At 44.2% G+C, this 13,396-nt stretch overlaps 1 protein-coding gene across 4 annotated transcripts in view; it reads right to left on the reverse strand.

Annotated features, from left to right (window-relative positions):
• Positions 1–13,396, reverse strand: part of SPECC1 (sperm antigen with calponin homology and coiled-coil domains 1) — a 262,628-nt gene that overhangs the window by 68,453 nt on the left and 180,779 nt on the right. For 3 of the 4 annotated variants that reach the window (XM_040630107.1, XM_040630108.1, XM_040630110.1), the window contains exons 10-12: positions 3,490–3,635; positions 2,363–2,463; positions 161–242 (exon numbers count right to left, since the gene is read on the reverse strand). In XM_040630107.1, the coding sequence (XP_040486041.1) occupies positions 161–242; positions 2,363–2,463; positions 3,490–3,635 (329 nt within the window). Of the gene's footprint in view, positions 1–160; positions 243–2,362; positions 2,464–3,489; positions 3,636–11,224; positions 12,620–13,396 lie in introns of those variants that run through there. The other variant, XM_040630111.1, reaches the window with a different exon arrangement.

The raw sequence follows: 13,396 nt of genomic DNA on the forward strand, positions 1-13,396 counted from the left end.
GGGGGAACAGTAGGCAGAGGGAGAGGGAGAAGCAGGCTCCCCGCTGAGCAGAGGGCCCGATGCGGGACTCGATCCCAGGACCCTGGAATCATGACCTGAGCTGAAGGCAGACGCACAACCGACTGAGCCATCCCAAAATATTTGCTGTTTAAGGCATTACCTGAGAGGGGAAGGTCTGGAAGATCCAAACGCTGCGTCACACCTTTGCTGGCCGGCCGAACGCTGCTGTATGTTGAATGCCTCTAGAAAACCAAAGGGCACACCAGCTTAGGTGAGCTTGTGACACCAGCGACAGCATGAACAGGTGTGTGTGTGCACGTCCATACGATGATTCTCAAGCTCATCAGAACACCTTATTTATTTGAACTGATAACAAATGCAATGGGCACAACCCTCAAAAGGCACAGAAAGGACATAAAATGAGAAGAGCCTCCCTTTGGCTCCCATGACCCGGTTCTTCTCCTCGGGGGTAATCATTAGTCATCAGCTTTGTGAGCACCTTCCTGGAAAATTCCATGTACATTCAAGGGGGTGTGTAAAAATACTGATTTTTAATGGCCAACAGGTACACGGAAAGATGCTCAACTTCACTCATCATCAGGAAAGTGCAAATCAAGAACTATAATGAGATATCACCTCACACCTGTTAGGAGAGTCATTATTTTTTAAAAGAGAGAGAGAGAGAAAACAACAAGTGCTGGCAAAAATGTGGAAAAATTGGAATTTTTGTGCACCGTTGGTGGGAATGGAAAATAGTGCATCTACTATGAAAAACAGTAGGGAGGTTCCTCAAAAAATTAAAAATAGAGCTCCAGTACGATCCAGCAGTCCCACTTCTGGGTATATCTCCAAAACAACCAAAACAGACTCTAAAAGAGATTTCTGCACGCCCATGTTCCTCGCGGCACTACTCACGACAGCCAAGGGGTGGGAATGACCTACACGTCCACGGACAGTAGAATGGATAAACAAAATGGGGTCTGTACACACAGTGGAATATTATTCAGCCTTAAAAAGAAGGAAATCCTGGACGGACCCTGGGAGGACGGGACCTGTTATGCTGGGAGGGACCGCGTCTGTGGCGGTGGGAGCCTAAAGCAGGTGCTGAATTTTGACAGAGTGGTAGTTCTAGGCAAGCCCTTAGAGAAAGACTTGGCAGAAATAGAAGTCCCTTCCATGGGTCAACTTTGAGATGTTCTAGGAACCTTTCCTGGAAGCGTAGTGGAGACCAGAGCTCTCCCTGTATTCAGTTCCTTTCTGCGGGAGGCGCTAGAGTGATTTCCGGTTATTTGCAAGTTCATGGTGATACGCTCTCCTGCAGAGAGGGCCCTTTAAGTGGGCGAAATCCATAGAAGGGATTTCACTGTATTGTTTTTGCAATAAGGTGAATCCAAAACAAGCTACACACCCGTCAACAGAGGAGTGGTTAACAGATCACCACGCATCACACAGCCTTTACGAAGGATGCGTGATTTCTCCAAATACTGACATTTAGAGATGTCTCTGATATATTCCTGCGTTCAGTCAACGCACATTTACTGAGCTTCTACTGTGATATAACTGTGTGCCAGCCACTGTTCCGGACAAGAGAGAGAACAGCAAGCAAAACAGATAAAAATCCCTGCCCTCTCTGCGCTGGGTGCGGAGCCTGCTTAAGATTCTCTCTCTCTCTCTCCATCGACTCCCCTACCCCCTGCTCATATGCGCACACATACACCCACTCTCTGTCTCTCTTAAAAAAAAAAAAAATCCCTGCCCTGAGGGATTACATTCCAATGACAAAGTGAAATGAGTCAGTGTCTGAACAATGTGCAGTGTATTCCAAATTATAAAACTTTCTCTTCCTCCCTACATACACACACACACACACACATATTTTTATACTAAAGAAAAACATCTAGAAGGATACACAACAAGCCATAAACAGTGGTTATTTCTGGGGCTAGGGAGCAAGGGAGATTTTTTAACCCATTCTCTCTTTTTTTAAGATTTTATTTATTTATTTGAGAAAGAGAGAGACAGAGATAGCGAGAAAAGAGCACGAGCAGGGAGGAGAGGGAGAAGCAGGCTCCCCACTGAGCAGGGAGTCCGATGTGGGGCTCGATCCCAGGACCCTGAGATCACGACCTGAGCTGAAGGCAGATGCTTAACCGACTGGGACACCCAGGCACCCTGCAAAATTGTAATTTTTTACTTGAAGTTTCATTATTATTATTCTGCGCTTATTAAAAATGATGTTCAACATGCCTCAAAAAAATAAACCAAGTGGTTTTCGCTTCCCCTTTGTTGCCTGGGCATTAGACAGCATCGCGGTTCCACGTGGCCCAGACCACCACCCACGTACCCAAGGCCCTCAAAATACCTGCATTGGGGAGACAGCGGCGGCGGGAGCAGTCCTCACTGGAATTCCACTCAGGGGACTTCTGGGGGCTTTATGGACAGAAATATTCTGTCCGGCTCCACCTGCCAAGAAAAGAGATGGGAACATTTCTATGTTGTTCCAGTCCCAAACAGCGAAGAGTAGCTCCTGATTTGTTACTGTTTTGGTGACTATAAGAGTACCCCATGATGCTTATAAGGGATTACATTTACTCTGTTCTCTTGTTCTCTGGACTAGTGTCGAGCTGGGGAGAGGGGAGAAGTCGACTAAATGGGGGCTGGTCGTAGAGGTGGGACACACAGGGTACAAGAAAACACACGTGATGAGGCATCTTCAGCAAGAAGGAACAGGAAAGTTCTTGCACAAACCATTATGGTTAGCTCATTTCCCATCTGGACTGAATGTAGTCACTGGGCTTTCGCATCTTTTAGTATTTGTGGTCTCATCTTCATCTAACTGAGAGCTGCGGAGGATTTTAGTGAAGACAACCAGGTCTATCCTAGCAGTAGCTATGACTCCAGTCTCTCTATATGACAGGCATAACTGCGGTGGCCGAGAGAAGAAATATATTGCTATTTTGGGCAGATGCACATTCGGTTTCTTTTATTTACTACATTATTGTGTGTATAGACATGCATTTTTCTCATAGATGTAGTTAACAGTGAAGAGAGGTGAACGGTGAGCCAGAGAGATGTTTCTAGAACAAGCTGGGAATGTATCGAGATCAGGAATGACAGGTCAGCACAGGTGGTCACACACAAGACCAGGCAAAGAAAAGTCTAACAGGGGAGGGGAGGAAGGCCGGGGGTCCAACAAGACAGCCAACTACAGACTCAACACCTTGTTTCCTAGGACATGAAGCCTCTGGTTGGCCCTGCTCATTCTCATGAGACGCTAAGAAGGAAGCAGTAGTAACCTGAGTTTAATGGACACAGAGGCAGAAAAGGAACGTGGCAAGTCTCTTGGATACAGTGACTCCGTGTGGAATGATCTAGACAGAGCCCCTGTGGTTGCATCCATTCGGGGCCAATGCAGAGTAGAGACAGGCTTGATATGCGGGGCCACGGTCGGAATGTGAGTTTTGCTCATGAGACGAAATGATGAAATACCTGGCCGTCCCAAGTCGAATGACTTGATGAGGGACTTAACGGTGGTCGCAGATTCTGAAGGTGTTGGAGATGTTCTGTTCACGTAGACGCCATGCCACCGGCCGGGAGCCTCGACCTCGGGCGGCCCTGACTCTTCATTCACAGGTCTGCATGGTAAAGAGCAACAACGAATTGAAAAGGTGGAGGATGTTCCCACCGGGGTCGGGGGAAGAGACACAGATGAAAACAGAACCAATGTGGAGAAAAGAAATCTGGAAGGAGGATCCCAAATTTCAAATCCTGTTTTCTGTATCAGCTCTGCCTCTTCAGGAAATAATATAGGTCTTGCTCTCAGTTTTTATCAGAGATGTTTTCTTGGGAATGGCCAGAAATAGTATTTTTAGAGGCAGGGTGACTTGACATCAGCTCTAAATACAAAGGATCTAGTTCTACTCTGCATATTGTAAAAACAAAAACAAAAACAACCCAAACCCAAATGTTATTTATCATAAATATTTAGCTATATTGTCCATGGTGGACACAACAGATCGGCTTCTCAGAGTGCCTATTCCAACCCCCATTTGGCACACAGACGTTGTGAAGATGTCATCTCAGGGATCCCCAGTATCTAGGAGCTCAGATGTGACTTAGAATCTACCCATCAGGAAGACGAGGACAAGACCTGGATCGGGACCCGAGTCAGGGCAGGGAGGCAGGGCACAGGTTACCCTGTTGGTAACCTTCTGCTGTTGGTAACCAAGGCGATACCCTTCCAACTGGGCAGCTGACATCCTGATTTTAAGGCTTCCCCCGAGAGCCCAGTTCTGTGCTGTGACTTTGGGAGTTGTTCCTGGAAACTCAGCCTCGAGTCTGCTTCTTCAGCCCTCCCAACAACCCCGCAAGCTGTTTAAGGCCTTTCTGCTTAAGCCAACTTAACAGTGATCTGCCATGTGCAACGGAATCCCGACTCGGACATCATTCGCCCTCGCGGAGGGAACCATTCACAGTCCTTTAGTAAACCCTTCTACTCTCACGCAAACATTGCCGGTAAGCTCTTCCTATGGATTCTAACTGCGAGCACAGATTCATGAGAGAGTCTTTTAAAGACCGATCATCTGATTCAATCCTCTTACGCATGGCCTCATCTGGGACATGTTAGCATGTCATTTAATCTCCCTGTGAACGAGCCAAGGCAAGATCTCCCAGTCTTCTGATTTCTGAGGCACTGCTCTTTTTCTTATAGCAAACGGTCACCAGCTGTTTTGCGAGATGACGACTAATTTATGAGAATGGCTCAAACAGAGTATTTCTGGCAGCGTATTTTAATAAGGTCAGTGGAAGTTTAAAATATTTATTTACTGATCTTTTTGGAATTAGTTCTCATAAGCTTCGGGCGTTGGATTTACTTGTCCTTAATTCTCGAAGCTTCCTTCTGTTGCTCTGTGATCAACGAGAACAGAAAATGTTTAAGAGAAGCAGAGCTTAGAACACACTTTTGTCTCCACAGGCCCTTCTTGGAAGTGGAAAAAAAAAAACAAGACACTGATGACTTCTTTGAAAGAAAATATCAGGAATTTCAGAAACTGGTAGGGTGCCAGGTTTGAAAAAAATATTTTTAATTGAATGAGTTGGGGTTTTTTGTATTTTCCCTGGTGTGTTGTGCAATATAAAATCAGGTGTGGAAGATGCAGAAAGAGAATGAAATCAGGTTAGGTGCAAGCAGGAAAAAAAAAAATCTCCAATTTCCAAACAGCCATTCCAAGGAAGGATGGAAACAAAGTGGGCCACCTTCTCACCAGCCCATTTAAAGGACCGGCTATCGAGGGCTTTGCAGAAACTCAGGGCACCCTTCAAAGGAAGATCTTGTCCAAATACTCGTTTTCGTCTCATTCCTTGATAATTTAATGAAAACAATTCTACATCCGCTCAAGTGTTTCCTTCGATTACCTAAGTTTCTCTGTGATTCAATATAACAAGTGATAAATAGGAGTCCTTTGGACTCCGAAAAACATAGCAAGGTGACAAGAGCCAATTCCCAGTCCTGCCTTCAGGTACCCAAAGACCATATTTCAACTGATCAGTCTGCTTGGCTAGAACAGGAAGAGTATGAGAAAACTTTGCGAGTTGTTTCAGCAGATCAGAGAAGCTGCCGAACTAAACACCCCCCATGTTTAAACAGGGACATGCACACGTGTGTGTCTGTGTATGCGTGTGTGTGCGTGTGCGTGGGGGGGGTAAGGGGATTCACAAAACAAAGCCTGGATTGAAGAACCATAGAAAGCAGTTATGAAGAATGCTATTGGTTTTATTAGTACAGTACTTTCATCATAAATAGATTTGAAATTCCTTTACAGCCTGTGTTAGGATTGTCTGGGATCGACCAGTGACAATCCTGGCAAGAAATGAAGTATTACATTTTCTCTGTTTCAAGGAAGAATAAGACGCTGTATTCAATAAAGGATATTAAGAAACGTTAAGCATATAGCCAGGTGTACGGCAGCCAACTCATTTAATACAGGAAAAGCTTCAAGGTACCACTACTGGTTAAGGATTAGTTCTATGCTAGCTATCGTCTCCCAAAGACAGACGTTAGACTCGAAGGTCACTCTGTAAAAGAAAAATCACACATACATAGAGTCAAAGTGAGCTTCGAAAATCCCCCAATCACCCGGAAGTACAGCGCACGTGGTTTTGAAGGTACAACTGCATACAGACACACCAGCTTTCCATAAGCCTAGTGCATTCGGTTTCCCTATAGCACTGAAGGAGACCTTCTTTCTTCAGGGGCATCTCAGATGACAGCCGCCATGTGCTCAGGCGCCATGTTGGAAACAACACAAGTAAGGCATGTTTCCACCTGATCCCGGCATGTAAAACTATGAAAATAATGGATAAGTTTTACACCAAAAAATGTGTGTATAACCCCATAGTAAGTACCACGAGTCTTTAAAACATTATCTAATTTTCAAAAAAAAAAAAAAAATTCATCTCTGTAAGTTATTATCCCTTATTTTAGATGAAACATTTGACAAGGTCACCTGGATGGTAAACAGTGAATCTGGGATGTAACTCCAGCTCTGTTTGACCGTGACTTTCTCAAATTTTCTATAAGGCACAGGTGTCCTGTGAGGCATACCAGGTATATATAAAAAAATAATAATACAGATGGTATTTCTTCTTAAAAATTATTTAACATAGATTTTAAAAAATACTATCAGTATTTATTTCATTGCTCTTATTTTTACCCAATAATCTGCTCTCAGGAAGTAGTAACGTATACCTGAGAATGACAGACACTTGCAGGCAAGGGCCACGTTATAGGCTCACTGTTGGTCCACCTTATCTATCTTTTGTTATAATTTAAACGTATGTATGCGTGTGTGTCTGTAATTATCTTTTATTTTAAAAATGTTATCACATCTAATTCACTGGTGTCCTTGTTTGGTTACAGAACGGCCTTCAAATGCTGTGGGTTTCCACGGCATTACATCATCATACAGGACACATGGCCATGGCGTCTATTCCGATCCAAGATTATGTGAGCTCTTGTACATACTCGAAGTATTCAAAAGTTAAGTACCTTTGGGAAATGTCACATTACACCACTGCTGCCTTCCCGAATGGCGCATCCGTATCCACAGAGAAGATCAGTCATGTCGATCACCTGTTTGCAATGCCTTTTTCCTGAAAAACTGAATAAAGCCCAGCTCCTGGCCCTTCCCGGTGCTGGACAGACTTCCCACCTAGGACTCCCCTCCACACAGCTCGTTTTCGGACTAAAAGCCTAGCTACCTGAAGTTCTGTTCCTTGTAGGTCCTGTCTCTGTGCCTTTGCTCATGCTATGCCCTTACCTGGAATCCAGTTTTCTCAAAATATTTCTTACTGTTATGCACGAAACGAGTCTGAGAGAATTCTGTAGCTCTAGAGTGAGACAGAAATTAGTTAAGTATTCTGCCTCTCAGGTATCTGTGTTTTTCTGAACTTCATTTTTGAATTTCAATAGAAGCATATATAAGACACAAAAACAAAAAGGGTAAGACGGCAGTTGGAACACAAGCATCTTCGTCTCCAAATCCCAGCAGTAAGTGTTGTTAAAATCCTGCATCAGAACTGGAAGCTACAGAAAGAGATCATCTATGTGGCTCAGACTTTGAGGAATTTCAAAGAAATGAAGATGTGGGGGAACCCCAGGGAGGTCCCCTCTTTAGAGGGCCAGAGCTGGGAGAAGCCCTGAGCACACAGTGTGTTCGTCCCAGAAGAACTCGGGGCTAAGTAAGATAGGACTGTCTGAGGAGGCCAGAGATGGTTTATCCCAGGTAAAAGGACAGTGGCAAAAAGGGGCAGATTAGTGTGGAGGTCCCTTAAAAAGTTAGAAATTGAGCTACCTATGATCCAGCCATTGCACTACTGGGTATTTACCCCAAAGATACAGACGTAGTGAAGAGAAGGGCCGTATGCACCCCGATGTTCATAGCAGCATTGTCCACAATAGCTAAATTGTGGAAGGAGCCAAGATGCCCTTCAATGGATGACTGGATTAAGAAGATGTGGTCCATATATACAATGGAATATTACTCAGCCATCAGAAAGAACGATTACCCAACATTTGCAGCAACATGGATGGGACCGGAGGAGATAATGTTAAGGGAAATAAGTCAAGCAGAGAAGGACAATTATCATATGGTTTCACTTGTTTATGGAACATAAGAAATAGGAAGATCGGTAGGAGAAGGAAGGGAATAATGAAGGGGGGGGTAAAGAGAAGGGGGAATGAACCATGAGAGACTGTGGACTCTGGGAAACAAACTGAGGGCTTCAGAGGGGAGAGGGGTGGGGGATTGGGATAGGCCGGTGATGGGTATTAAGGAGGGCACGTATTGCATGGAGCACTGGGTGTTATACGCAAACAATGAGTCATGGAACATTACATCAAAAACTAAGTATGGTGACTAACGTAACATAATAAAAAATTATTATACAAAAATAAAGTTTAAGTTTTAAATTTAAAAAAGGGGGGGCAGATTAGGAAGATCCACAGTACATCCCTAAAATGGACAATGACCAAGCAAAACTAGGCCCAGAATGCTGGCTCCCACATTCCAGTTTCGCCAAGAAAGGAAATGGACACAGATGGATTTCATCCACTAGGAACCTATTCTTTCTCTGTATCTATCTGAGCTTCCATATCTCCGATATGTAACATAAATTCACCTTAAAGAGCCTCCTTTCTGGTTTGGGATTTTAACAGCAGTCACAGCCAAAGTGGGTACGGATCTAAGCAGACACTGGGCAAGTGTCAGGTCCTGACACACTCACCCGTTTAAGCAAGAATAATGATGGACAATTATCTGCTCTGCCCCAAGACCTGCCCTGACCTACGAATATATCCCATAACATAAAACGAAGAGAGTAACTGCACTCAAGAGACAGTCGACATTTATACATTTATGACAGGAAACAGAATTATACACTTGATAGCATCTGCCTGGAGAAGACAATAAAATTCAAGAAAAGAGGAAAATATATGAAAGACGACGGTTTACGACGAAAGGCTGAGTCTAAAAAGTGATATCAGCAACCTAATAATCCCATTAAAATATTTTAAAGCAGAACCAGCTCAAGAGAAAAAGAAATGAGGGCATACAGGGGAAGTCTCTCTGAATATAGATGAAATAAATAACGCAGAGGTGGGATTTCAACTTGGTGGGCAGAGGACGGTTTCGATAAACGGTGCTGGCATGACCGGCTGTCCAACTGGGAGAAGACCCTTACCTCACAGCAGACTAAACAAAGGAAGGCAAGTCAAGTACCTGAGAGAGAGAGAAACAGATAAAGAAAATGTGATAACCTATTTCTGTAAGATGAGGGTAGCGGAAATCTTGAACAAACACAGAGAACCCAGACACAGTAAAGGAAAATACTAACATTATACTGCGCAACAATATAAAATTTTCCGTGATAACGATGGCAAAGCCAAAAGGCCCATAATATCCTGGGATAAACACACACCCCTACTAAGATGCTGACCGATAAACGGATAAGAGAAAAACAATCAGTCTGCAAAAAAAATAAACAAAAGTGCTAAACAAGCAATTCTCAACAGAGGAAAAGCAAATGGTTAACACATAAAAATTTCCCCGGGAAAACGCAAATATAAAGTACCAATGAGGTAGCATTTTTTGCTTACCCTATCGGCAAAAATTAAGATTATATTATCTGCATCTGCTCAGGCTGTGTATAGACAGGCACGTTCGTCAAGAATAAAATGTCATAGGGGCGCCTGGGTGGCACAGCGGTTAAGCGTCTGCCTTCGGCTCAGGGCGTGATCCCGGCGTGATGGGATCGAGCCCCACATCAGGCTCCTCCGCTATGAGCCTGCTTCTTCCTCTCCCACTCCCCCTGCTTGTGTTCCCTCTCTCGCTGGCTGTCTCTCTCTGTCAAATAAATAAATAAATAAATAAATAAATAAAAATCTTAAAAAAAAAAAAAAGAATAAAATGTCATAAGGGGCGCCTAGTGGCGCAGTCGTTAAGCGTCTATCTTCGGCTCAGGGCGTGATCCCGGCATTCTGGGATCGAGCCCCACATCAGGCTCCTCCTCTATGAGCCTGCTTCTTTCTCTCCCACTCCCCTGCCTGTGTTCCCTCTCTCGCTGGCTCTCTCTCTCTCTGTCAAATAAATAAATAAAATCTTAAAAAAAAAAAAGGAATAAAATGTCATAACCCTTAGGCAAGTAATCTGGCAAATCTATTAAAATCAAAACTGCATATCCTCCAATGTAGCAATCATACTTTTAGGAACCCATCCTATGAAAATAAAAACAGATCTATCATGTGGATAAGGATTGCTATTATGCCATTGTTGGGAAAGAAAAGACTAGAAAATATAACCTTGATGTTCACCAATATGACAGTGTTTGAATATTCTAGGGGCACATCCATCCTCTGGGACACCATGCAGCTATTAAAATGAGTTAAATTTGGGGCGCAAGGGGGCTCAGTCAGTTAAGCATCCTACTCTTGATCTTGGCTCAGGTCTTGGGCTCAGGGTCGTGAGTTCAGGCCCTGCATTGGGCTCCATTCTGGGCATGGCACTTACTTAAAATAAAATAAAATAAAATAATAAAAAAAGAAAAAAGAAAAATCGACCTGGAAGGATGTCCATGATACACTGTTAATGTATGTTATATATTTTATAAAAAATATAAAAACGAACCCCTATGTACTTATACGAGTAGAGGCAGAGGTAAAGAAAAACAGATACACTGTGAACACTGATTACCTTATAGGGTGGTACTGGAGCGGGAAAAGATGACTATTTTTCACTATACAACTCCATTTTGTTACCAGGGTACCTAAATATTCATGATTAAGAAGAAATCCAATATATCAAATCACCAAGTGATCTACTTGTTTTTACAGTTCAACAAGATAAGCCTGGACTTCAAATGCCATGTACTAGATTGTTTGGGAAACACCGGCATTTTGCTTCAACAATTTATGCAAAATTAGTTATTTTTGCTCCTTGCCCTCTTGTTCCAATAATGAAATCATTTTAGAAATTACATTCATATTTAAAATCACAGCGTCCTGCCTACAACTTGTATTGAAAGTCCGGCTTGCTTCTGGCTCAAATTCTAGTTATCGGACATGGCTTTGAGTCCTGAAACCACCTGCACTAGAAAGCCGAGGACAGATGGACATGAAGGTCCTGCAAACATGTGGCCAGTGATCATAAACCAGGCAAGAGACTCTTCCGAATGATAACATATTTATTTAGCACTTCATGAATGCTTACGTATAAAAATATTCAATGGTACCCAGAATAAAGACAGATCGAAATACGGGCTGCAAATACAGCTGTGCATCTGAAGTTGAGGTGATTTTCCTTTTGTTTATATTTGAAAACCCCTGGCAAGTGAATGCGGTATCGTTCCAAGAAAATCTCTGTCTGAGGTAAAGCTCTCCCAGTAGATCAAGGGGACAATGCCAGCAAGGGTCCAAGCTATTTTCATGGAGGACACATCGACCTCTCTTCTACCACCAAGCGAGATTTTTCTAGGGATTCTGGGCTCTCCAGTTGGACGCGCCAAACTGTCCTCCTGAGTTAAAAAGCCTTCCTGCTCCTCACGTCCTCCTACCGGATGGGAGCTCCTGTCTCATCCTGGGGACACGTAGCTAAGACCTGCCACCGTCTGGACGGCACAGAGGGTCCTCAAGAGAGGGCCAAGCTGAATCATGTGCAGATCTTCACAAACTCTGTACTTCCGAAGTTTAACATCCCACTCTGAATTCTGGATCACTCTGAATCATCCACTTCTGGATTGAAAGTCTTTCAGTTTCCAGGGTAAGTTTTATTCCTGAGGCCTTTAATTGTAGTCGTTCCTTAATTTTTCCGTCAGATTCCAAAGGGCATTGCCACCATGTAAGCTGACCCGTTCAACGACATCCTTTTGGATCAGCCAAACGGCACTTGTGTTGAGCCCCACGGAAGATTCTGGAAATCAAACCCCAACTGAGTGGTGGCTTGTTTCGAATGAGGTAAGGAAGTCAGACCCCAGCTTGAAAGGGCTCGTTGGAGACTTGATATAAAGGAAGAACTTCCTAGCTTCTTCGGAATGAGACGTGACACAGACGGCTTCCTATTTTGCCCTAAGTAGTGTTAATTCCAAGACTGTCAGATAACCATGTTCAAGAGAAAGCACAGATATAAACTCCAAAAAGTAAGACAGAGGCACAGGTTGCGTTCAGCAGCGCTCCCTCTGCACACGCAAGTTACGTATAAAAAAGTGAGTTTCACAACATGCTTGTAATTTGTCTTTTTCGGAACAACTTCATCTTACGCTCCATAAAAGATTGCTGAATCTTCTGAGAAAAAGAAGGAAGGGAAAAAAAAGGGGGGGGGGAAGGACCATCTTTGATCGTGCAATGAGTTGCTTCCAAAATGTAGAAAAAAGGTAGAGAGACTTGATCGCCACGACTGTGTGAAACAGAGGCTGTTATAAGGAGACAATCTGGCTCTTGGTAAAGAGGTAATTTCTCCCCCACATTATTCCCCCTTTCATATAGAAATGGCTGTAGTTTCCCATCATGGCAAGGGCTGGGCTGTCTTTCTTCCAGCAAATGCTCTGCTAGCTGACAGAGACCATGGAGCTGTGAAAACAGAAATGGAGGGGGGGAAAGGCTGGTAAAGGAGTTACTCGAGGCAACATGATCTCAGGCTACAGACAGAAGACTTAACAGCTGCCACTGCCCCACAGGGAAGAGCTATATCTAGAATGGGGCCAACAGGTTTGAATTCCTACTCCTCTCATCTTTTTGGAAGCCAAAGGTCTTTGCACAGACTCAAGACATCACTACTGGGGTCCTTTCACTAGACCTTCTCCAACAGCAACTGTTGGGAGAGTAGAGACGGCCAGGACACCTAAAATCAGGCTCCTCTGTCATTTACAGAGTGGCTCAAGCTTCCCCTCTACTGTCCTACAGTCAAGGCTGGGGGGAAAAAAAATCAACCACCCAGAAAAAAGGATTTCTTTCAGTATTGAGGCCTATCAGTCCTAAAAGGCCTAGGGGAAGCTCATGTCCACACTTTCCAAAGCCACTCTGTGAAGACGGGGGCTGGGAGGCAGGGCAGCAGACACAGTTCGTCGCGATTCCAGGCTATATGTCCAACGCCGCCAACGCAGATTCCAGCTATGGAAGCAGAAGGCGTGGAAGGGTTGTGCTGGGAGCCCAGAGGGCCAGCTTCCACATCAAGGGCCAAAGTGTCAGGGGCCCCTGAGGCTCAGATTAGGAACCCCCACGAGAACCGGTCCCCTCTGGCAGGTCTGGGGAGGCTGTATCAAAGTATCTGCAACAAGAGAGCTGGAAAAGGTATCTCAGTGACCCCGAGCGTCTACACCGCCAGCTCCCACACTCGGCCTTTCAGTG

This window comes from Ursus maritimus, unplaced genomic scaffold (assembly GCF_017311325.1).
Source record: "Ursus maritimus isolate PB19 unplaced genomic scaffold, ASM1731132v1 scaffold_14, whole genome shotgun sequence".
Taxonomy (NCBI): Eukaryota; Metazoa; Chordata; class Mammalia; order Carnivora; family Ursidae; genus Ursus; species Ursus maritimus.